Source organism: Carlito syrichta, unplaced genomic scaffold (genome assembly GCF_000164805.1).
Source record: "Carlito syrichta isolate Samal-C Ts95f unplaced genomic scaffold, Tarsius_syrichta-2.0.1 Scaffold303638, whole genome shotgun sequence".
In the NCBI taxonomy this organism is placed as follows: domain Eukaryota; kingdom Metazoa; phylum Chordata; class Mammalia; order Primates; family Tarsiidae; genus Carlito; species Carlito syrichta.
The window spans coordinates 321,121-347,819 of record NW_007247734.1 but is presented as its reverse complement, the minus strand read 5'-3'; the positions used below and the strand labels follow the sequence as shown (position 1 = coordinate 347,819).

General features: G+C 37.3%; 1 protein-coding gene across 1 annotated transcript in view; it reads left to right on the top strand.

Moving 5' to 3' along the window:
* Positions 1 to 3,491: 3,491 nt before the first annotated feature.
* The window catches only part of EDA (ectodysplasin A), a 79,564-nt gene continuing 56,356 nt past the window's right edge, over positions 3,492 to 26,699 (top strand). Inside the window, exon 1 of the mRNA XM_008058822.1 lies at positions 3,492 to 3,597. Coding sequence (XP_008057013.1) covers positions 3,492 to 3,597 — 106 coding nt within the window. The remainder of the gene's footprint in view (positions 3,598 to 26,699) is intronic.

Genomic DNA, 26,699 nt, shown 5'->3' with positions numbered 1-26,699 from the left:
TAAAAGATGGAAAAAAACACTTAGAAGAAGTTTAGGCACTCAAAACCATCCACAATGAAATGAATTTCATATTCACGAATCATAGATTAATTAAAAATACTGACAATACCAAGTATTGGTGAAGATGCAGACCACTGGGACTCTCATACATTGCTGGTGGTCTTATTAAATGGTACAGTCACTCTGGAAAACAGTTTGGCAACAAATATTTACCATATAACCCAGAGATTCCACTCTTAGGTATTGACCCAAGAAACATGAAAATACATGTGTACACAAAGACTTGTACATGAATGTTCATATTAGCTTTATTTATAATAATCCCAAACTGGAAATAACCCAAATGTCTATCAACAGATGAATGTATAGAAAAATGTGATGAACCATATAATGAAATACTACCACTCAGCACTAAAAAGGGAATGCACTAGTGATACTTGCAACAACATGAATGAATCTCATTGACATTATGTTGAATGAAAAATATTGTATGAATCTAGTCTAGAAAAGGAAAAACTAAGATATTGTGATAGAAACTTCTAGAGGGTGATGGAAATGGTTCTACAAAGACATGTGCATTTGCCAAATCTCTTCAACCTATATGCTTAAAATTTGTGCATTTGTGCATATAAACTATATCTCAAGTTTTCATAAAGTACAAAAATTTAGAAAGGGAAAAAATTATTCAGAGAACCCTCCTACTGCAGGATCAAGTCTAAATTACTTAACATGATCTGGCTCTTATTTAACACCCCTTGGCTCACTTTTCCCCATTCCTCTCCATCTCTTACCGCTTATTCTAAGTTACTTGTAGTTCCAAAAATTGTTTATCCTCTTTCCTCTAAACCTTTAAACACAATGTTTCCTTTGCCTGAAATTCCTTTTCCATTTCCCATTTATCACTAAATCCTTGACACCCTTCAGGACTCACAGAGGTAGCACATCTCCAGAAGACTTGTTCTCTCCCAGTTTGTATTAGGTGCTTCCCCTCTTGCTCCCAGAGAACCTTAAGTTCCTCACTATCAAAATGTTATTACCCTGTAATGTATCATAATAATAAAAAACACTTAACCAGACATGGTAGCATGCACCTGTAGTTCTGGCTACTTGAGAGGCTGAGGCGGAAGGATCACCAGGGCCCAGGAGGTCAACACTGGGGTGACTGTGAGTGTGCCACTGCACTCCAGCCTGGGCAACAGAGTGAGACTCCAACTCAAAAATAAAAATAAATAAAAAACTCTCAAAACCATAGTGGATTGAGGCCATTTAATGTACAGGCAAATAGTCCTCCACATATCCAGTAAGCCCTTATAATTAAATTATATTTGTAGACTAATTTTTATCCAAAATAGCTGAAGTAAGTTTCAGCACTCAAAGTTATTTTTTTTTAAAAACTCTTCTATCCAGAATGACTTATAAAGTTACAAATGATCAAGATTTTATTGTAAATAGCATTTAATTTTATACTATTATTAGTATGTTAACTTATTTATATTGTGCATTAAGTAACTTTCTGTGGGCTTATCTGGAAAATTAGTCAGACTTTTTTTTCCATATTTTTTATTTTTAAATTGTGGGGTACAGTTAAGGGTTAGGTATACAAATATGCATTGTGCAGGTACCCTTGTTGATGAGGTGTGCCCCCTGTCCCCAGACCGATGTCGACTACCGCTAATCCCACCTCCCTTCCCCTCCCTGCCCACCCATAGTTTCCCACCACTGTCAATCCTTTTCTTACAGTTTTACAATAGTTATTCAAGGACCACTTATGAGTGACAACATGTGATACTCAGATCTTTGTTTCTGTGAGAGATCACTCAGTATTATAAATTCCAGTTCCATCCAGGTTGCTGCAAAATTCATGATTTTGTTCTTTTTTTATGGCTGCATAATAGACTTTACTATGTTGATTTTATGGGATAATGCATTTTACATTCCAATTGAGTGACTTGAAATACTGCTCAGTTGAATCATGAGAAATTGCTGATATTCAACCATTTTTGACATACAAAAATGGAAGTTTTATATAGTTGAACTTAAATAAGTTTTGAGATGTAACCCTATTCATAAGGTAGAAATTATCTATTCATTATTTTTATATTTAACAGAGGACTGAATCTTGCAAGACACTAATCCTGCACCTTAAGTCTATTGAGTACAGCTGTTCCATATAAACAGTAAATCACAGGATTTTGAAGAAAGTTTGTGTAAAATGTTAGGACATTCTTGGGGCCAACCCATTTTTTCCTCTTAATCAGAGATACAGCAGACAGGAGGACTCTGGAATTTTTTATTCTTTGAACTGACAATAGACTAAAAATGTAGTTTTGTTTGTTCTTTTTTAAACCCCAAACTATCTAACCAGATTATTTTGAATATTATCTTAATAATAATGTTAATAGTTAACGTTTATTGAGTGCATATTACATGCTGGGTGCTGTGCTAACTCTACAAATGCTTTATGGGAAAAATAACTACTATAATCATCCCTATTTACTGATGAGAAAACTAAAGCTTAAGTAACTTGTTCAAGTTACAGAGCAAATAAATGGCACAGTTGGAATTAGAACAACTCTTTTTTTTTTTTTTTTTTTTTGGTCCATTTATAATGAAACCTGTCTCTAGGAGAAACATAATCTTGTCCAGATTCCACACAGCTTTTTTTCAATAAATTCTGGTTTATTAGCCAAATACATTTAATCAGCTGGAAAAAGCTTTGTTACTGTAGAACAACTCTTAATCCTACTACTGTTTACCTCAAGTACATCTTTTTACCACAATAAAACACTCATACTGAAACATTATGATTCAACTCAGCAAGTATATATTTAAGCTATGATTATCATTAGTGAAACCAGATCCATTCAAATATGAAACATATTGTATTATTATTAGAGATCATTATAAGACAGTAGAGGACCAAGTACGAAAATGAGTGTTACACACCACAAGTACTGTAGAAATCTAGAAAACGGAGAGAATAATTGTTGTTTTGTAATTGTCTAACTCTCAGAAGAGTATTGACATAAATGATACTTCAGTATTGGATACACAGCATTTTGGGAACAAACCAAAAGTACAGTATACACAGGAATGTGGCAAAACCATATAATAGTGAAGTCCAAGAGGGAATAGCAAACTCAAGGCTAGTTCTGAGCAGGTATCATTAGTATATGAGGAAAGTTAGAAATTTGTAGCTGGGCTCTCTGGACCCCAGAAAATATGGAGAGATGGACCTAATGGATTACTTATTAGATATTTACAGCAGAAAATGGAGGATTCAGAAACTAACCAAAATGTAATGTCTGTATGACTGAAATAATAATGGTATCAAAAATAAAAGGATTTGTACAGTGGAAAGGAAGATGGGCTCAGACTTTAAACACATTGAATTTGAGGTAAAGGTAGATTGTCTATGGAAAGTTAGTTTTTTGTGTTGGCTATGGCTGACTGGGGTCAACTTTTGACTCATCTACTTGTTATTTTTACAGATGGCCCTGCTAAATTTCTTCTTCCCTGATGAAAAGTCATATTCTGAAGAGGAAAGTAGGCATGTTCGCCGCAATAAAAGAAGCAAAAGCAATGAAGGAGCAGATGGTAAGTCTACTCAGGTGATCCTTTATCACTTCTGAGTTATCTGTTAGTAAGTGTATCCTTTTGAGAACTACATTCTCGAAGTTAAGAATGAAGTAAGAACTACATTCTCGAGTGTGCTTCATCATCTCATGTATTGTCACAGAAGATTTCTCCAGCCTAACTTACCAATCAGTCCTTTAACACAAAACTATACAAGGATCTTCCCTCCTCTAACTCCAGATACCTTCAGTCCTTTCTCAGTATATCTGAGAGCCATTTGTATCTCTCAAGATCACCCTCTATAAGGACCTCATCTCTCCAGTGGACATCCTACATCCTTACATGATGTGTTAATTCCAGAGATAATTGTATCAATGTCAGTATCCACCACCGTGCCCAAATCTGAACTAAAGCTGCCAGAACTAGTTTAAAAGTTTTTTGAGGGCAGGGATTTATTTATCTTTGTATGACCTTAGAACCTAACCTGTGTCTGGCACATTGTTGGTGTTTGTAATGTAAGTTGATGATACTGACTGCCCCTTTAGCTAGGCAATGATGCTCTAATGGAAACCATCCTTGTTTTGGGTGTAATCGCTTTGAGTTAACTAGCAATGCATTCTGTGGGGCATAATAAAATGTTGAGCTAGCTCCTGTGCGAGGTCTTTGAATTGCTCTGATATTTCAGCATCACTGTGTCAACTGACAGAATGCTACCCCTTTGGCACAGGAGTTTGTAGAATACATAGCTTTGGGCTGTTGCAAAGCCATCTGGATTCAAAGACAGCATGTGCCTGGTTACATCTGCCAATGAGATGTGTCTGGAGGGTTACAAAGCAATATGACTTTGTAAAGATGAAAATGAGATTGTTTTAAGCTGACTTTTGTCAATGTAAGGGCTAATGGTGGAAGCAGTTTCAGAAGGTGGGAGTTATTAAAGAAATGGTACCAGGACTTTGTCAGTAGAGACAAGAAGAAGCAGAGGTGGCTAAAATCTGAAACAGCTCAGAACAAGGACTCCATTTTTAAAAAATAGAACAATAGATAAGGTTTTCTAGTCAGTGGAGCCTTTGAATGGAGAAGGGGCCACTGGGGCCATTATCTAGAGCACACATTTTGCATACAATTGATGACCAAGTTCAATCCTAATAAAGGTAGAGCATGAAGAAAAAGGTAGATGTCATTCACATACTATTTGTGACCAGTTTCCTGAAAGTCTTCTGGCTATGTAGAAGCTGGAAGGTGAGAGTCATGTTCCCTTTCCTCTCCTAATCATCTTACCCTCTGATGCATGTAAGTCTCTACACCTTTGGCTTTCCCCCTGTGGCTACTCCCAATACCACCAAATCTTTCATAATCCCTGGTTGCTAAGCAGGAGAGGTAAGAGGTGGTAAGAGCAATATCACCTTCTGTAATGGGCATGGTCTTCCCTCCTCCAAAAGGGAAGTCTAATGGCTTCTATGGTTTACCTCTTCAACTAACCTCGCATGTTTTCTCTTAAAGAAGACAATTTCCTCCTCTCCCTCAAACCACTTTATCCAGGCTACCAACATCTCTGATACTGATCTTCCTTAGAGTGTTATTCAGTCTTGATACAAAATAGTTGTTCTCTTTGGTCAAAGCCAAAGCCTCTCTTATAATTTTTAGCACTTCTTTATCTACTTCCCTCCTGATCTGATACTCTAGTCAGTCACTTGACTCTAACCACGTTGTGTGAGTACCAAGTTTCTCATGGTGCTTTTTTTCTTTAATCAGTATAGCTTGGAGGAATCCAAGAGCCTCTTAGAGTTAGGGGTATGAAATGCCTTGGTGTCCTGGGATTTGATTAGATTTTCAGTCTTTTACCTGGTAGTCTTCAAAAACCATTCATTTAGATGTGGTGGATGCTCCAATGAGTTAAAGGTGATGAGTCAATCCAAATCTCCTTTTCTTTTGAACCATTCTTGTTACTCTGCTGAGTGTATACTACATTTATTCAATACATTCATCAAATTTTGCTGAGTAAATACAGTAGTTTATATGATACTAGAATAGACATGCAATAAGTATTTGTGTTTGTTTTGTTCACTTTTATATTCCCACTGCCTAGAAAAGGACCTGGCACATGGTAGACCCTCAAAGAATATTGCTTATTGCCCTCAAGGAGCTTGACTTCTAGTGCAAAGAGATAGGCAATAAACAAAGTTGGTGGTGATAAGTGCTGTGAAGAAACACATAGCAGAGCAAGAGGGAAACAAGGTGTAAGGTAATCAAGGAAGGTCTGTCTGATAAGGGAACATTTGAGCAGAGACCTGAGTGAAATGAAGGTGTGAGCTACATGATTGTCTGGTGAAAGAAGAAACAGAAAAAGCAAAGGCTCAGAAGCAGAAGAATGTTTTGTCCAGAAAGATCATTGTGGCTGGGAGCAGAGTAAAAAGAGGAAGAGAGAAGAATATGAGCTCAGGGAGCAAAATCCACTCTAGAGCCTTGTAGGTCAAGGTAAGAACTCTGGCTTTTATTCTGCATGAGGCAGGAAACCACTGGAGGATTTTAAGGAGAGGAGTAACAGGATCTTAATGTTTAACAGAATTCCTCTAACTGCTGTATTGAAAATAGATGTAAGATTCAAATAAGACTCCTATCTATCCCCATACACAAAAATTAACTCAAAATGGATCAGAGACCTAAATGTAAAACCTCAAACCATAAGAACTTTAGAAAATGCAGAACACACCCTTATGGAAGTTGGAACTAGCATCCAATTCCTGAGCAAAACCCAAAACGCACGGGCCATAAGAGATAAGATAGACAAGTGGGACCTCATTAAACTGACAAGCTTCTGCAAAGCCAAAGAAACCATCAAAAGAGCAAGGAGACAGCCCACAGACTGGGAAAAAGTATTCACCAACTCCATGTCTGACAAAGGCCTAACATCTAGGATCTACAAGGAACTCAAACGTGCTGAAAAGAAAAAAACAAACAACTCCATTACAAAGTAGGCAAAAGATATGAACAGACCAGACACTTCTCAAAAGAAGACATACCAGCGGCCAACAGATACATGAAGAAATGTTCAACCTCACTAATCATCAAGGAGATGCAAATTAAAACTACACTGAGATACACCCTAACTCCAGTCAGAATGGCCATTATCAATAACTCAAAAAAATAACAGATGCTGGAGAGGATGTGGCAAAAAGGGAACACTTCTATGCTGTTAGTGGGAGTGTAAACTAGTGCAGCCTCTGTGGACATCAGTGTGGCGATTCCTAAAAGCCCTAAAAATCAACCTTCCATATGACCCTGCAATCCCCCTACTGGGAATATACCCTGAGGAACTCAAATCACTCTATCAAAAAGATACCTGCCCACGTATGTTTATCGCAGCATTGTTCACAATAGCAAGATCATGGAACCAACCATGCTTTTCATCAAAAGAGGACTGGAATTTTAAAATGTGGTACATATACACGATGGAATATTACACAGCCATAAAAATGAACAAAATCATGAATTTTGCAGCAACCTGGATGGAATTGGAGTTTATAATACTGAGTGATCTCTCACAGAAACAAATATCTGAGTATCCTATGTTCTCACTCATAAGTGGACCTTGAACAACTATCGTAATACTATAAGAAGAGGATTGATAGTGGCGGGAAACTATGAGGGGGCAGGGAGGGGAAAGGAAGTGGATTAATGGTAGTCAATATCTGTCTGGGGATGGGGGGGCACACCTCATCAACAAGGGTACCTGCACAATACATATTTGTATACCTAACCCTTAACTCTACTCCACATTTTTAAAATAAAAAAATATGTTAAAAAAAAGAAAAGAAAATAGATGTAGGAAGACAGGATATAAGAAGGGAGGCCCTTCAGGAGAGTAATTACAATAATTCAGGCAAGAGATGATGGACCTGAATGGAGGCAGTGTAGGTGGTAGGAAATGGACAGATTCTGGAGAGATTTCAAAGGAATGACTGACAGGATTTTCATGTTGATTAGATATAAGGGTATGAGAGGCAGAGAAGAGGCAAGAATGACCCCAGGGTTTTGTTTTTGTTTTCATTTTTTAATTTTTGGAAACAGGATCTCACTCTGTGGTCCCAGCTGGAGTACAGTGGCACAATCATAGCTCACTGTAATCTTGAACTCCTGTGCTCAAGCAATCCTTTGCCTCAGCCTCTGAGTAGATGGGACTACAAGTGCATGCCATCATGCCCAGCTTTCATAAATAGATAGATAGATAGATAGATAGATAGATAGATAGATAGATAGATAGATAGATAGATATACAGACACTTAGTGACAGGGTCTTACTGTTTCCCAGGCTGGATCCCAGGGTTTTGGACTTAAGGAATTCAACAAGTAGAATTGCCATTTCTAAGGTGGGGAAGAACAGGGGAGAAACAGTGTAGAGGAATATGGGGGGAATAATTCATTTAGACTTGTTAAATTTGAGGTGCCTATTAGACTGCCAAGTGGATATATAAGTAAACATTATACATCACTGTGTATCAAAACAATTAGCTGAGTCTGTTTTGTTCAATAAAGGACTTCTCATTGAAGAAGTAAGTCAGTCTGTAAACTCTTCTGAATAGAGTAAGAGGTAAGATAGGATAGGTAAATCAGAGTAGGGTGAGTTAAGACAAAAGAAAAAACCAAGCCAAGAGAAAAAAAATCTATCAGGTGGTGATTCTAAATTCACAAATTACTTGATATATTATAATAAAAATTTAGCTACCTAGCTCAGGTTTGTATCGCAAGTGTCAAAGGAAAAGTCCTTAATCGCGAACAGTTAAAAACATGGCAGAGATTTCAGAAAGAAAACATTTTCTAAAGGTCAAAAATAGAGACAAGTTTAAAGAGAGCAGGAAAAATCAGTTCTGGTTCCTTGTATAATTGTTTTGACCTGTTACTATCCTAAATTTCACTTCAATTCCCAAACTTTATTTTAGTGTTATTTAACTAGCATTTGAGGCACTACCAGAAGGAATGCAAAGGCTAATAAGACCCTTAGGGAAGCTTACAGTATAGTGAAGGAGCAGATACATGTATAAGCTAAGGTAGAAATGAAGCAAAGGTAGGATGGTGAAAGTGAGCCTGGAGTTTTACCTAACACGGGACCAGTACATTGAAGACACTCAAAAACATTTGTTTAATAAATGACCAAAAAAACAAATGGACAGGGGGGTCTAGATTTTCTATCTAGGAACTACAGATATTAAGGCTAATGATCTCAATTAATCCCTGTGGGAGAAAAAAATTTAATAAATAGTTTACTAATACTTAAGAAAAGGAAGGGATGTGGTGATCCTTAGGAACCCTGCATAGATTCACCAAGAATAAATCAGGCTATAGAAGCCTATTTTCCTCTTTTCATCAGACTATTACACTATTCAATTAGAGGCATAACATAGGCATAGTCTATCTTGCCATTAAAAAAGAAAGTCAATGGCTATATTGAGGGTCTATCCAATCTTTCTGACCTGCCATTCAAGAATGATTGGTTTCATCTCAGTTTCTCCATTCAAATTACTCTATAAATGAAGGTATTGGCTAGCTAAGCAGCAGTCCCAAATGCAGAGTTAGTTCCCCTCCAATATAAATCTTGGCACCCACCACTTTATAGCTTCAGCTCTTAGAAAAGATGTGAATTTAGTTTTCTTTACTGAATCTCTACCTTAAGTTCACTGTTCCTGTTTTGAGCTGGCCAGAGTAGTTCAGACAGTTTTAAGTTCATTTGTGTTAATTATATGAGACCTTTCAGTTATTGTTGTTCTGCAAGGAAGTTCCTTCATTGTGAGTGTTGAATCACAACGGTCCTAGAAATCTGTGCCAGAATTTCCTGCTGAGGCTCATCCTTGTGATGTGTTTCTGAAGTAATAATAGCTCTGTCGTCTCTTGTAAGTTACTCCAGAAATCCACAGAACGTTATTTTCTAGTTAGAATGAAATGTAGAATATACCTGGAGGCGTCATGAAGTCTTAGAATCAGGTAGCATAAATCCCGAATTCCCAATAAGCTAGTTTCCATATTTTACAAATATTATTGTAAAAAAAAATCTGTTCTTTTCCTGTAGGAGCATTTTCAGGAGTCAATCAAAATTTTAATATCTCTCCATATCCACTCACCCCTCCCCCATGTTTCTTAGTAAGAGAATAAAAGTGAAGCATGGTGTAATAGAAAAGGTACTAGACTGAATTGCAGTTACTGGATCCCAATCCTGATGTCACTGCAACTTTACTAGCCATGTGACCTTGGAGAAGTCACATCTCTCTGAACCTCAGTTTTCTTATCTGTAAAATTAGCCCTGCTTACCTCACATAGTTGTTGTATTGATCAAAAATGCTAATGTATGCAAAAGTACTTCAAAAATTATTAAGTGCTATTAATATGCTCTCCCTAAAAATTGTTTTCATAATAGTATGGTTGTCCAGGCATTTGGGACATTTATATTTCTTAATTTATGTACAACTATTATAATTTCTGTAAAGATACTCTCAGCCAAATTGCCCTTTTTGTTCTTACTGATGCTATCTAAGCCCATAGGAAGAAGAATCCAAGCCTCAAACAGTGGCCTACCTCATCACGGCAAATGGTCATGTCTACACATTGTTTTGTGGCACTCTCTCACTCTGACTGGCTGCTGTATATGTGTGTCCCTTTTTGTCAGTGTCTCTTAGAAATTGTTCTTTTTTTATTTTTTGTGTTGGAGTCTCACTCTGTCGCCCAGACTGGAGTGCAGTGGCCGCCCCCGGCCACCGCAGCCTCTACCTGCTGGGTTCCGGCAATCCTTCCGCCTCAGCCTTCCAAATAGCCGGAATTACAGGCATGCGCTACCACGCCCGGCTGATTTTTTGATTTATTGTAGAGATGAGGTCTCACTGCCCAGGCGGGTCTCGAACCTGCGGGCTCAGGCAATCCACTCACCTCAGCCTCCCAAAGGCACGGGATTACAGGCTGAGCCACCGAGCCCGGCTAGAAATTGTTCTTTATGGTAGTTTATTTTACTTTTGGACAGATCAAAAGTTGGTATTCTTTTCTACTATTATAAAAGGGCAATTGGGAAAAACAAGTAAGATTGAAATATATCCTTTGTCCTTCATTTCCAGAATATAATAATAGAATAGGGCATAGCATTTAAATTGATACAGATGAACGTGAAAGGTTATGGCCTCAAAGAAAATAGACTTTCTGCCTGTACAAATGTTAGATAGAATTAAGAATTGCCCCCATTCTGATATTGCTCTTGTATTTATTGCTTTTTCGGTGAGTCATCACTGTCCTCTTATCAAATGAGAGAGACTAAAATCATTTTGAGAGCTGATAGTGTTTCAGGGGCTTGTTCACAAAAACAAAATTAAAGCTTTTGAAGGCTTACTGTGTGTGGACTTGAAGAGGATTCTTGATTTCAGATGTAGAATCCTCAAGGTTGATTGCCTGAGCCCACGGGTTCGAGACCTGCCTGGGCAACGAGACCTCATCTCTACAATAAATCAAAAAATCAGCCGGGCGTGGTAGCACATGCCTGTAGTTCCGGCTACTCGGAAGGTTGAGGCAGAAGGATCGCTGGAGCCCAGCAGGTCGAGGCTGCGGTGGCTGGGAGCAGCCACTGCACTCCACTCTGGGTGACAGAGTGAGACTCCAACTCAAAAAAAAAAAAAAGAAAAGAATCCTCAAGGTTGCCTGCTGGTAGTAGATGCCAACTGCTTAAGTGCACACGACAGAACACTCTAGAGTGTGGCTTCATATCAAATAAGACATTAAGTAAGCTAAAATGCCTTAGCTTGCTCATACTCCAAAATATCCCTTAAAGCTGTATTTCCGTTGATGGGACTAGCCCTGAAATAAATGATCTCAACAGGTCATCACTACTGACACTTGGTTAACAAGAATTTTAGAATACCAACTACTTGTAAGACAGTATACCAGGCTCTTTAATTGGTATAGCTACCATACTCCTGTCCTTAGTACTGCCTAAGACCTAAAATGAACTGGTTTATTTAAAAATTAATATTCTTAAATATATATATATATATATACATATATATATATATATATATATATATATATATTTTTTTTTTTTTTTTTTTTGAGTTAGAGTCTCACACTGTCACCCACACTGGAGTGCAGTAGCCGCTCCCGGCCACCGCAGCCTCAACCTGTTGGGCTCAGGCGATCCTTCCACCTCAGCCTTCCAAGTAGCTGGAACTACAGGCGAATGCTACCACGCCCAGCTAATTTTTGATTTATTGTAGAGATGAGGTCTCGCCAAGTTGCCCAGGCAGGTCTCGAAGGCGGGGCTCAGGCAATCCACTCACCTCAGCCTTCCCAAGCAAGGGATTACAGACTGAGCCACTGAGCCCGGCTTGCTTAAAAATACTTATGAGATTTTTTTAAATTACAAAAATAACACATACTCATTGTAACAAATATAAGCAATACAGAATAGGGTAATGTTAAAATGTGAACATGCCCCCCACCCCACTACAAAAGTGCTACAAAGGTAAGACATATCTGAGGAATATCTTACTGAGGAATGACAGGCCCACCTGAGGAATGACAGGCCCACCTAACCTGACATTCTCTAAAGGTCCTTCTGGTCTATCTCATTCTCTCTAAAGTTCCTTCTAGTTATTTGTTTCTCAATATTATGCAAAGTGGAAAACTCTAAGCCAGGAGACCTTGATTCTAATTCTAGCTCTGCCATTAGTAGTTTTATCAGCAGGATGACCTTGGGCAAGTCTTACTTCACTTCTCTGATCTTAGTTTCATCTAAAGTGTTAGACTAGAATCAGTGATTCTCAACTGTTAATGTCATGTAATTTTAAAAGGGAGGATCAAAGAGATTCAAAAGCATCTAAGGAGTTTTTTCAAAGCATGCACATCCCTGGAAATTCTGACCATTCTACACCCCATTGAGAAAACTATAGTGAAGTAGGTACTATTACTGATGCGACTATACCATATCCCTCAGAGGAATTAGGGTAAGAACAAGATGTTGAACTATTAGAATAGATGGTCTAATGGTTTCCTGCCAATTCTGGTATAATTTGCTCCTAACTATTCCTGATTTATATAAGATAATGATAACTAGGCTAGTTTTAGCCAATCAGATGATGTCTAGATGATTAAATACTGAGGTTTTCAATCTGGATGATCAACTAGCCTTTTCTTTAGCATCCATAAGGAGACTCAGTAAGGATTAAGAGCATGCAAGTTGTTTCCCGAAGTAAAAGCTAAGAAGGTTCATCTTTTAGCTAAGTGGAGTTCTGTTAGTTCCCTTCTGAATGGCTTCTCAAAATATCACAGGCAAAAATGTAGATGTATAGTCAGAAGGCACCTATTGGCTCTGTAGTGTATTACTTATGCAACCCTACCTTACTCTAGATTCTACTCCTTGACCGGCAGGGCCCCTTTGGTCTCAAAGGTAAGAAACTACTACAGCTTCCTTTTTTCATGCATTTATCCAGTAAAGGTTTATTAAATACCAAACTAGTTGTTGAATCAGTGTTTATTAATCACTGTTCAAGACACGAAGGACACAGTAGTAAACAAGACCTGACATTCTCTAAAGGTCCTTCTGGTGTGTGTGTGTATCAAACTCACAGTGGATGATTTTAATACTGTGTAGTGAGTCACATAATGGAGTAAGTACAGGGTCCAATGGGGCACATTGGCACCTGAATTAGACTTGGAAGATCAGGGAAGGTTTCCTAATGAGGGTGCCATCTAAGCTGCAACCTGACAGATGCTAGAGTTAACCAAATGAAGGTTTGATGGAAGAATGCACCAGGCAGAGAGCACATACATGTTGGAAAGCTTACAGTAAAGAGGGAGCTTGGTATACTTAAGGAACTGAAATAAGTTTGTAAGATTAGCGCGTAGAGATCTAAAGGGGAGATGATAATAACTGAGCTGGTCAACAGGTGCCAAATCATGCAGGGCTTTGGAATTTATTTTATGGAGCCTAGAAACTATCCTAAAGGCAATGGGGAAGCACAGGATCAATCCCAAGAATAGATTATATGGCAATTATATTCAAGTGCTAAATGCACATACTCTGATCCAACAATTCTACAATTTCTACATATATTCACACATTGGAAATTATTTATCAACAAAGATATTCTTTGCTGTCTGTTTGTAATAGCAGAGAATTGGAATAACTCAAATGTCCATTATTTGGAGACTGATTACATAAATTATGATAAATCTGTAACCAGTAACTGTAGTTGCTCTGAGGACGAAAACCAAGTGTTTAAGGTTGGGGTAGGGAGGGAATTGACTTAATTTCCATGTTTCTGTCTTTTGAATTTTTTAACATGTGCATGTTCTACCAATTTAAAATAAACAAATAGATAAAATTCAATTTTAAAAATAAATGGGAGCCGGGCTCGGTGGCTCAGCCTGTAATCCCGCGCCTTTGGGAGGCTGAGGTGAGTGGATTGCCTGAGCCCACGGGTTCGAGACCCGCCTGGGCAGGCGAAACCTATCTCTACAATAAATAAAAAAAACAAATTAGCCAGGCGTGGTAGTGCACACCTGTAGTTCCAGCTACTTGGAAGGCTAAGGCGGAAGGATTGCCGGAGCCCAGCAGGTCGAGGCTGTGGTGGCTGGGAGTGGCCACTGCATTCCACTCTGGGTGACAGAGTGATACTCCAACTCAAAAAAAAATAAAAAATAAAAAATAAATGGGCATGGTATGTCATTTTCTACTCATTAGCCAAAGACATTAGCAACAATTTTATAATAATATCTTATGCTAATTAGGAGATGGAAAAACTCATATACTGCTGGAGAGAATATAAATTGTTACAATTGTTTTGGATAGAAATCCAACTCCTCTAGTAAAATTAAACATTAGGATACCTTTGTCCAGCATTCACCATTTTGGATGTCTATCCTACAAAAATGAGAATTCTAGTGTATATAAAAGAATGTTTATTATGTCACTGTTTTAATGGCAAAAGGAGTAATAACCTTAATAGCTATGAATAAGAAAATGATCAAATGAACTATGATATAGCCATAATATTGAATTGTATGAAACCATTCAAAGGAATGAGTTAAAGTTTTATGTACAGATCTGAAGAAATAATCATGTTCTATGGATAGGTAAAAAATGCAAGCTTCAGAGTAATCTGTATACTATTACTGTGTGTGTGTGTGTGTGTGTGTGTGTGTGTGTGTGTGTGTGTGTGTGTGTGTGTGTATAAACATAGAAATGTGTGAGGAAGGAGAGGCATCAAACAGTGAATACTGCTAACCTCAGGTAGAAGGGGATTGGATGGGAATGGTTCTTTATATAGTTCCTTATTGTTTGTCTTATTACAATAGCATATGCTACTGTAATTTATAAAAATGTAATTTAAAAGTGGATATAGTAGGGAGAAAACATGGACTGGAGAGGCATGAGAAAGGCAGTCAGAAGTTTGCTTCAATGGTACACAAAAGGAGTGATGGTTGTTGAATTAGAGTAGCAGCAATGGAGACAGAAGTAGACAGGTTTAGTTCATGGGTAGAAAAAAAATAGGACTTGGTGATTTGATTGAAGGGAGAAAAAGAGGAGTCAAGGAAGCCACCCAGGTTTCTGGCAAGTGCTGTACTATTCACTGAGATAATGATCAGAGGAGGAAGATGTGTGGTTTTGGACAGGTTGCGCTTCAGGTACCTGTGGGAAAGTCAAAGGAAGAAAACCTGTAAGCAGTCAGAGATAGGCATCTGAAGTTCAAGAAAGATATCTGGGCTGGAAATATAGATATGGAGATCATTAGCTACGTTGGGACTCTCTCAGTTATAAGTGACAGATAGCTGGCCTAAGCTGACTTAAGATTTTTTTTAAAAGAAGGAGAAGAAGATTCATTGGCTCATTTAACTGCAAAGTCCCTGATGAAGCTGGCTTAAAACATAGCTTAACCTTGGGGCTTAAATGATGTCATCAGGACTTTCTTAGCTCTGTTTTCCTTTGTGTTAGCCTCATTCTTTAGGCAGGTTTTCTTACCATTTTAGCAAGCCCAGTGCAAAGAGTATGCCTCATCCATCCATTGAATTCAGTGACAAAGATTTTGGCAATGTTGGTGAGAGCAGTTTCAGTAGAGTAGTTGGGGCAGAAGGGTTCAAGATAAACCAGATAAGGAATTACAAAATATGAATGAAAAAGAGGGGGAGAACAGAGTAATAGCTAGAGATTTATTAAGCACCTACTATGTGCAAGGCATTGTGTGATATTGTAGCCAGGGACACACAGATGCATAAAATATGGTTTCTTGGTTCTGGAAGCCCATAGTCTTCATAAAAGAGATAATCTTATAAGTAATTTACAGAGGGGATAAATACTTACATGGAGGTATAAGATTGCAATGAGAGCATAAAGGAGGGAGACACAAAATGGCCAACCAAACATATTAACTATATCTCCAAGAAGACATGCACAATGACTGACACAGACTAGGCATGCATACCTAAATGAACAAGGTGACATTTGAATTGGATTTTGGAAGATGAATGAGACTTTGATGAAGAAAAATAGAAAGTGCATTTCTAACAAAAAGAACAGTAAGTGCAACAGCTAACCAGTTCTCTAGGTTTGCTCGCTCTCCTCTTGGCCTGGGAGGCTAGGAATAAGGACTGAGCGAAACCAGGATTGTTGGGCAGAGAAAATGTGACAAAAAGTCAGAACAGCCTGAGGGAACCTTTAAGTGCCCAGGTACTTAATAAGTGGCATTTTAATCCCAAATTCTCTTAGCCTCTTCCCCACCTCACTACTTCTCTCCTTTATCCTCCATACACTTGAGAAATAAATGTTAGCAAGAAAAGCACAAGTCTTTCTTGTCACTAAATATAAAATACAAGCTATATATAATGGTTCTTAACACTGGTAGCAGTTTTAATTTCCCTGATCTTCTACTTACCAATCTCTGGTGCAAGGTAGCAAAATACATTTAGTCCCTTGATGTCCCTTGAAGCAATGATTGATACTACCTTCTTCCTTGTGTAGGACTTTGAGCCAACTTAGAGAACATAGGTCCTATGTTATTAACATGTCCACAAATATGAAGAGAGCTAATTTTAAAATGGTAAAGTACCAAGAATGCTTTGCTATAAGTTTCTGAATCTCAGCTGCATTTTAGCACTGCTTCCAGTATACAACTCCTTTAATGAACCTAGTACTGTGGTGCATTAGGTTAGTTGTTTAGAGTCTAGTCATGCTGAATTCTATATATTCCAAGCCAGGGGTCCAACCAACCTATTCTATTTGTCACATGGCATACCAGAAAGAAGGGGTCCTTGTGCAAATCTATTCTCCCTATAGAAAAATAAGTTGCCAGGCTCGGTGGCTCAGCCTATAATCCCGCGCTTTGGGAGGCTGAGGTGAGTGGATTGCCTGAGCCTGTGGGTTCGAGACCCACCTGGGCAACTTGGCGAGACCTCATCTCTACAATAAATCAAAAATCAGCCGGGCGTGGTAGCATGTGCCTGTAGTTCCAGCTACTTGGAAGGCTGAGGCGGAAGGATCGCCGGAGCCCAGCAGGTCGAGGCTGCAGTGGCCAGAAGTGGCCACTGCACTCTAGTCTGGGTGACAGAGGTGAGATTCCAACTCAAAAAAAAATAATAATAGTAAGTCATAGGCCTAGTCTACTGCCAGAAAGTTAATAGTGTCATCTCTATAGATGAAATTCAGCATATCATTATCTTACATTGTGCCAAAAGAGTGGGAATAAGATTGACTTGGTAATTTGCTATGTTTTGATCCTAATCTGTTTAGAAATATTATTTCTTTAAAAGGAAATGGGAAAAAATGTGTTTCTCGTGATAAATTCACAGTATCTCCTGAGAGAATGTTCAGTTATTATAAATACAGCAATTTGATTCTCTCCTTGAATTTCAGATGCATTTTATCTCTTTTTTTTTAAAAAAAAGGAACTACATTGAAATGATCAGATTTTAAAATATGAATTACATGTTTCCAAAAATGGAATTTTATACTTCAGGTACATATTTAAATCTCTATTGTTATAAAACAAGCAAATAAAAAACACCTTTTTTCATGCGTCATAAAGTAATTAATTTGTATAGTATGTTATTTTTACATGTCATCTCCAAAGCTCTTTAAAAACATAAGTTTATATCATAACCTGTTTTTAAAAGAAAGGTATATGTGGAGTGCAAATATTTTATCTGAGTTGTTTTCAAGTTTTAGTTTAATATTTTGAGTCTAGTCTGTTCTCCCCTTAGTATAGTGTGCAAAATCCAGAAGCTATCAGGAATAAGGCCCAGATTTAGTGCAGTAAAGCTCCTAGTACATGGATGAAATATTCACACAAGAAAGAAAAAATTTCAGTTGATATTAAGAAGCAACCTTTCTGACCCTTAGTTTAATTCTGAGACAGCTTGGTGTAAAGAAAGAGCATAGAATTTAAAATCACACAGACCTGATTTCAAATCCTAGCTCTACTACTTTTAGCTTCGTGGCCTTGGCCAAATCATATAACTTCTATCAGCTTGTTTTCTCATTCTATAACAATGGTAATATACTTCCTTTGATAAGATATTATAAGGATTAGAGATCATATAAAATTCCTAATCCAGCACTGGCATATAACAGATGTTCAATAATTGGTAATTATTAGTATCAGCTGTAGAATGAGAATAGTACTAATCCATCTACTTCTCAGGTTATAGATGGAATGAATGATATTTTTTCTTTTAATTTTTATTTTAAAGATATGGGGTACAATTCAGGGTTAGGTATACAAATGGTTATTGTACAGGTAAAGTTTGGGCCTCACTTTGGTCCCCACGTCACCTGGTAACCTTATTAATGAAGTTTGCTTTCTTATAGTATTAGGATAATTGTTCAGGATCGAGATTTTTTCCAAACATCATAACCTTTTAGCCATTTTATAGTTGAGAAAAACTATCACAAAATTGTGATGATCAAAAGAGATAATAAATACTAAAACACTTAGAAAAATATAAAATACTGCTCAAGATTAAGGTGAAGTCTTTATTTTAAATAAGGCTTTGTCTTTTTTTTATTTCAGTAGCTTTAGGTGGTACAAATGGCTTTTGGTTACATGGATGCATTATATAGTGGTAAAGAAGTCTGAACTTTAAGGATACTCACCCCCCTACTTGTGCACAATTGTGCCCAATAGGTGAATATTTCATCGCTCCACCCATTCCCACCCTCCCTGTTCTGAGTCTCCAATGTCTATTATACCATTTTATATGCCCTTGCAGATCATTAGTTCAGCTCCCACTTACAAGTGAGAACATGCAGTATTTGCTTTTCGATTTTCTTTCTTTCTTCTTTTTTTTTTCTTGAGTTGGAGTCTCACTCTGTCGCCCAGGCTGGAGTACAGTGGCACGCTCATGGCCACTGCAGCCTCAACCTGCTGGACTTAGGAGATCCTTACACCTCAGCCTTCCAAGTAGGTGAAACTACAGACACACATCACCACGCCCGGTTAATTTATGTGATTTATTGTAGAGATGAGGTCCTACCGAGTTGCCCAGGCTGGTCTCGAACCCCCGGACTCAGGCAATCCTCTTGCCTCAGCCTCCCAAAGTGCTGGGATTACAGGCTAACCCACTGTGCCCAGCCGTGTTTGCTTTTCTGTTTCTGTGTTAGTTGGCTTAGAATGATGTTCTCCAGGTCCATCCAAGTCACTGCAAGACATTATTTCATTCTTTTTTATTGCTGAATAGTATTCCATTGTGTATATATATATACACCACATTTTCATTATCCGGTGACCAGCTGATCATCTAGGTTTATTCTTTACAATTGTGACTTGTGCTGCAATGATTTGAGTGCAGGTGTCTTTTTTTGTATAACGACCTCTGTTTCTTTGAGTAAATACCTAGTAGTGGTATTGCTGGATCTAATGGCAAATTTACTTTTAGTTCTTTGAGAGATCTCTGTACCAATTTTCATAGAGGTTATAGTAATTTGCAGTCCCATCAAGAGTGTATAAGCGTTTCCTTTTCACCACATCCACACCAGCATCTGTGTTTTTTTGTTTATTTGCTTGTTTGTTTGTTTTAATAATGGCAATTCTGACTGGTGTAAGGTAGTATCTCAATATGGTTTTAATTTACATTTCCCTGATGATTAGTGATGTTGAGCATTTTTTTCATATGTTTGTTGGTCATTTGTATATCTTCTTTTGAGCAACATCTATTCATGTGATTTGACCACTTTTTAATAAAGTCATTTGCCTTTTTCTTGCTGATTTGAGTTCTTTGTATATTAGTATTAGTCCTGTGTCAGATGAATAGTTTGCAAATATCTTTTCCCATTCTATAGGTTGCCTATTTACTCTCTTGATTATTTCTTTTGCTGTGCAGAAACTTTTTACTTTAATGAAGTCTCATTTACTTATTTTTGTTTTTGTTGCATCTGCTTCTGTGGTTTTAGCCATAAATTTTTTTGCCTAGGCCAGTATCCAAAAGAATTTTTCCTAGGTTTTCTTCTAGAATTGTTATGGTTTCAGGTCTGACATTTGAGTCTTTAATCCATCTTAAGCTAATTTTTATATGTGATGAAAGATAAAGATCAAGTTTCATTTTTCTGCATATAACTATCCAATTTTCTCAGTACCATTTGTTGAATAAGGTATCCTTTCCCCAGTATATGTTTTTGTCTGCTTTGTCAAAGATCAGTTGGTTTTAGGTGTTTGGGTTCATTTCTGGATCCTCTATTCTGTTCCATCAGTCCATGTGTCTATTCCTGTGCCAGTACCATGCTGTTTTGGTTACTACCACCTTGAAGTATAATTTGACATCAGGTAATATGATGCCTCCAGCTTTGTTCTTTTTGCTTAGGATTGCTGTAGCTAATCTGGCTCTTTTTTTGGTTCCATATGAAATTTAGGATTGTTTTTTCTAATAATGTGAAAAATTATGTTGGTAGTTTGATAGGGATTGCATTGAATCTGTAGATTACTTAGGTAATATGGTCATTTTAACACTGTCGATTCTTCTGATCCATGAGCATGTACTATTTCTCCATCTGTTTGTGTCCTCCACAATTCTTTTCATTAGAGTTTTGTAGTTCTCCTTGTAGAAACCTTTCACCTCCTTGATGAAATATATTTCGAGGTATTTAAGCTTTTTGGCTGCTATTGTCATTTGAATTGAGTTTTTTATTTGAGTCTCAGCTTGGTTGCTTTTGGTATATAGCAGTGTTACTGATTTGTTTGAGCTGATTTTATATCCTGAAACTTTACTGAATTCATTTATCAAGTCCAGGAGTCTTTTGGAGGAATCTTCAGGATTCTCTCTATATAAGATTATATCATAGTTTACAGAGATAGTTTGATTTCTTCTTTTCCAATTTTGATACCCTTTATTTCTTTTTCTTGCCTGATTGCTCTAGCTAGGACTTCTAGTACTATGCTGAATGGGATTGGTAGAAGTGGGCATCCCTACCTTCTTCCAGTTCTGAGGGGGAATGTGCCCAACTTTTTTGTTGTACATGGCTTTTATTATTTTGAGGAATGTTCCCTCTATGCCTATTTTGCTGAGCACTTTTATCATGAAGGGATGCTGGATTTTATCAAATGCTTTTTCTGTGTCTATTGAAATGTTCATGTGATTTTTGTTTTTAATTCTGTTGTGTAGTAGATCACATTTATCGACTTGAATATGTTGAATCACCCTTGCATCTTTGGTATAAAACCCACTTGATCATGGTGTATTTTTTTTATGTGCTGTTGAATTTGGTTTGCTAATATTTTGTTGAGGATGTTCACTTGTATGTTCATAAGGGATATTGGTCTGTAATTTTCTTTGTTATTGTGTCTTTTCCTGGTTTGGTATCAAAGTGAAACTGGCCTCATGGAATGAGTTGGGGGATTCCCTCCTCTTCAATCTTGTGAAATAACTTCATTAAAATTGGTACTAGTTCTTCTCTAAAGGTCTGTTAGAATTCAGCTGTGAGTCCATCGGTTTCTGGACTTTTTTTTTGTTGTTGGGAGACTTCCCATTATTGTTTCAATCTTGCTACTCATTATTGGTCTGTTCAGGGTTTCTATTTCTTCCTGATTCAAGGTTGGAAGTTGTATGTTTCCAAGAATGTATCCATCTCCTCTAGATTGTCTAGTATGTTTATATAGAAGTATTCATAATAGTCTTGGATGATCTTTTGACTTTCCATCATATCAGTTGTAATGTCTCCATTTTATTTCTGATTGAACTAATTTGAATCTTCTCTCTTCATTCCTTAATTAATCTAGATAGTGGTCTATCAATTCTTTTATCTTTACAAAGAACCAACTTTTTGTTTCATTTATCTTTTGTATTGTTTTTAATTTCAATTTCATCTAGCTCTGCTCTGATTTTCATATTTCTTTTCTTCTACTAACTTTGGGTTTGGTTTATTTGTGTTTTTCTAGTTCCTTGAGGTGTGGTGTTAGGTTGTTGAGATGTGATTTTTCAGTCTCATTAACATAGGCCTAAGTGACATACATTTGCCTCTGAGCACGGCTTTGGTTGTGTCCCAGAGGTTTTGATAACTTGCTTCCTTGTTGTCATTCATCTTAAGAAATTTTTAAATTTCCATCTTGATTTCATCGTTGACCCAAGGATCATACATGAACAGGTTTCATTAACTTCCACATTTTTATTTGGGTCTTGCAAGTTCTTCTTGGAGTGCATGTCTAGTTTTATTCCACTGGGGTTTGAGAAGGTTCTTGATATGATTTCAAATTTTTTGAATTTATTGAGATTTGATTTGTGGCCTTGTCTCATGGTCTATCTTGGAGACCGTTCCATGTGCTGGTGAGAAAAATGTATATTCTGTAGTTTTGGGGCGGAATGTTCTGTAGATATCTGTTAGTTCCATTTGCTCTAGGGTCCAGTTTAACTCCAATCTTGTTGTTGTTGTTGTTGTTGTTGTTGTTGTTGACTTTCTGCCTGGATGACCTGTCTATTGCTGTCAGTAGAGTGTTATAGCGCCCCACTATTGTATCGGTGTCTGTCTTTTTTTAGGTCTAGTAGAATTTGTTTTATAAAACTGGGAGCTCTGATGTCAGGCACATATATATATTTAAAATTGTTGTGTCTTCTCATTGGATTGATCTTTTTATCATTATATAATAACCATCTTTGTCCTTTTTTACCATTGTCAATGTAAAATGTATTTTATTTAATATGAGAATAGCTACTTCTGCTCATTTTTTGGTTTCCATTTGCATGGAATATCGAGTCTATAGGAGTCTCTTTGTGTTAAATGGGACTCTTGAAGGCAGCAGACATTTGGGTTGTATTTTTATTTAATCCATTCTGGCAGTCTATATATTTTTAGTGGAACACTGAAACCATTTATGTTTAGAGTTAATAATGATATGTAAGGAACTATTCCATTCATCATACTGGTTGTTATCTGGTTGCTTTATTTATTCATTCATTTTTTCCTATTGTGTTTGCCTGCAAGCTTTATGATTTCCAGCATTTTTCTGCTGATGTATTTTGATCTTTTGTTTCAATGTTTAGAACTCCTTTGAGTGTTTATGTAGAGCTGGTCTAGTGGTGACAAATTCCTTCAGCATCTGCTTGTCTGAGAAATTCTTCATTTATCCTTCATTTATGAAACTTAGTTTCACAGGATACAAAATCATTGGCTGTTATTCTGTTTGAGGAGATTGAAGATGGGGCCCTAATCCCTTCAGGCATGTAGGGTTTCTTCTGAGAAGATTGCTATTAGTCTGATAGGTTTACCTTTGTAAGTTATTTGATGCTTTTGTCTCGCTGCTGTTATAATTCTTTCCTTCACATTAACTTTGGATAACCAAATGATTATGTGCTTGGGGAATGACCTTTTTGCAATGGATCTCCTGGGAGTTATTTGGGCTTCTTGTATCTGGATGTTTACATCTCTGGCAAGGTCAGAGAAGTTTTCCTCCATTATTCCCTCAAATAAGTTTTCCAAACCTGTTGCTTTCTCTTCTTCCTCAGGAACACCTATTATTTTTAGATTTAGATGTTTTACATAATCCCCCATTTTTTTAGAGATTTTGTTTTCTTGATTTTTTTTTCTTCATTGTTTTATGATTGGGTTAATTCAAAAGCTTTATCTTCAAGTTCTTTATTTTTCCTTTTAATTTTTTCCATTTTAAAGATGTGGGGTACAATTCAGGGTTAGGTATACAAATGTTCATTATGTAGGTACCCTTGTTGGTGAGGTGTACCCCCCCTTCCCCAGGCAGATTCCCACTACTGCCAATCCCACTTCCCCACTCCCCTCCCGGCAGTTTTCCGCTACTGCCAATCCTTTTCTTGTAGTATTACAATAGTTGTTCAAGGTTCACTTATGAGTAAGAACATGTGATACTTAGTTCTTTGTTTCTGTGAAATATCACTCAGCATTATAGACTCTGAGTCCATTCAGGTTGCTGTGAAGTTCATGATTTTGTTCTTCTTTATGACTGCATAATATTCCATCATATATATGTACCACATTTTTTTTTATCCAGTCCTCTTTTGATGGGCAGCACGGTTGGTTCTATGTTCTTGCTACTGTGAACAATGCTGCGATAAACATACATGTGCAGGTATCTTTTTTATAAAGTGGTGTCTTCAAGTTCTGACAGCCTTTCTTCTGCTTGCTTTGGTCTACTGTTAAAACTTTACACTGCATTTTGTATTTCCTTAAATGATTCTTTCATTTCCAGAATTTCATCTTTTTTTTTTAAGGTATCTATCTCTTCAGAGAATTTTTCATTCATGTCCTGAATCTTTTTTTTTCTTAATTTCTTTATGCTGGTTTTCAGTTTTCTCCTGAAGTTCATTGATCAAAAGTTGATTTTATAATCAATCTTTTTAATTCTATGTCTGGAATTTCAAAGATTTCATTACAGTTAGTATCCATTGCTAAAGAGCAATGTAGTCGTTTGGAGATGCCAGAGAACTCTGTTTTTTCATTTTGTCAGAATTATTTTTCTGATTCCTTCTCATTTCAGTAGATGATTTCTTCTTGTTTGTTTGAGTTGGAGTCTCACTTTGTTGCCCAAGCTGGAGTGCACTGGCATACTCACGACCACTACAGCCTCAACCTGCTGGGCTCAGGGGATTCTTCCACCTCAGCCTTCCAAGTAGCTGGAACTACAGGCGTGTGCTACCGCACTGGGCTTATTTTTTTATTTATTGTAGAGATGAGGTCTCACCAAGTTGCCCAGACTGGTCTTGAGCCCTGAGCTTTAGGCAATTCTCTCGCCTCAGCCTCCCAAAGTGCTGAGATTACAGGCTGGAGCCACCACGCTCAGCCCAACAATTTCTTCTTATTTGAGGTTGGCGGAGGGCTAACATAGGCACTGTAGGGTTTCCTTGGTTCTGTATACCTTTGATGTGGTGAGTTTCTAAATTGTCAGCTGTGGCAATCCTGTGCTAGTTGCTTGCACTGGCTCATGGCATCCTGAGTGGCTAGAGTTTCTTGGAAAGTGGTGTTAAGGCCTTCACCAAAGCTGAGATATTATATCTGATGCGGTGGGCTGTGGTCTTGACCTCCAGCGCCAGGAGGTGGAGCTTGCGCCAGGAGGTGGAGCTTGTGGGAAGAGCCAGCTGGATGGTGACTGTGGGCTTTCTCCTCGGCAAGTGTTGCTCAAAGGAAGCACCCAGTCACCCTAGGCAGAAGGTGGGGCTCTGCAGATCACCCAAGTTCTCTGTCTGTTTTGAGCCTTTTGTGGGAGAATGGAGGAAGGAGCTCAAGCATCCCCACAAGTGTCTGCTCTTGGCTGCCCCTGTGTGGATTAGGAATAGATGTAAGTTTTTAACAAACTCAGCTTTTGTTTTGGGTGACTAGTTTCCAGGTGCTTTCTACGTTTAAAAAAAAAAGTGGATTACACATAGACCAATGTGAATATGCTTAAATTTAAAATACATAAATACATCAAAGACTTAGTACCAAAAAGCAATGTAAAATATCTTATTAATAGATATCTATATTGATTATGTGCTGAAATTAAAATATTTTAGATATATTGGGTTAAATAAAGTAAATTAAAATTAATTTTACCTGATTCTTTTTACTTTTTTTAAATGGCTCATAGAAATTTTAAAATTACACATGTGTCTCATTTGTGGCTACCATACTTCTATTGGACTGCAGTGGTATAAGAATTCTATAGCACTGCTCTTTATATATATAAGCATCTGTTTTTAGGCTTAAAGCTATTTAGTTTGTTTTCAGGTTTAATAACTCTAATTTTTTTTTATTTTGGGGCTTCTGAAACCTTAATTGAAAGTTTTGATAAATATAAAAGTAATACATGCTCCTTTTAAAACCAAATTGAGCATTAGAGAAACTTATGATATAACACAGGAAAAATAATACCACAATCTCAGTTCCCAGACATAGGCATGGTTAACAATTAAGTGGATTTTCTAGTTATATGTGTTTTTAAGGTATAAGAATCTGCGTGTCAACATTACCCCTGTTCTTTCTTACTGTCTCTGATACCAGAGAAACAATAGAAGGTCATGGCTTGATGTCTGTGACAAGCAGAGAGGTAAAGCAGTGATTCTCACCTCTGGAGTTAAAATATTCCATCGTTAGCTGGAGTTTAATAGATTTTTTTTCCTGGTGGACTCTCCTCCCCATCACCCTAAAAGAAATACGATTTGTCCTGTTTATACTAAAAGCTGAAGTGAACTGAAATTAATGTTTCAAGCATTTCCTAATATACTTTGGAAAAAAATCAGAGACCCAATAGGATACTGTAAAACCAGAACTAACAATTGCTGTTTCAGTGTATTGATCTCCAACAAACTACCTGATCATTTCTCCCGGTGGGTATGAAGCAGGCTTCTGATGGGAATGTAATGATTTGGAGAAAACAAGATGAATCCTTTTCTCTTCAGTCATAAGTTTCTCTCTATTCTTAGGAAGCAGTTTAATGAAGGTAGCTATAAGGTAGGGGAAAGAATCCAAAGGTCAGATTTAGTTTATGTGCTAGATCTTGGAAACTTCTTTTCTAGTTGCCTGAGGTCCGATATAAAAATCATTCATAGAGAAATAGCTATTTTATTCAAGCCTTGGGCTAAGTGCCATGGAGATTACAGAAGGTATTTTCTTTGTTCACGTTATTGATTGACAAGTTCAAAGATTTTTTTTTTTTTTTTTTTTTTTTTTGGTT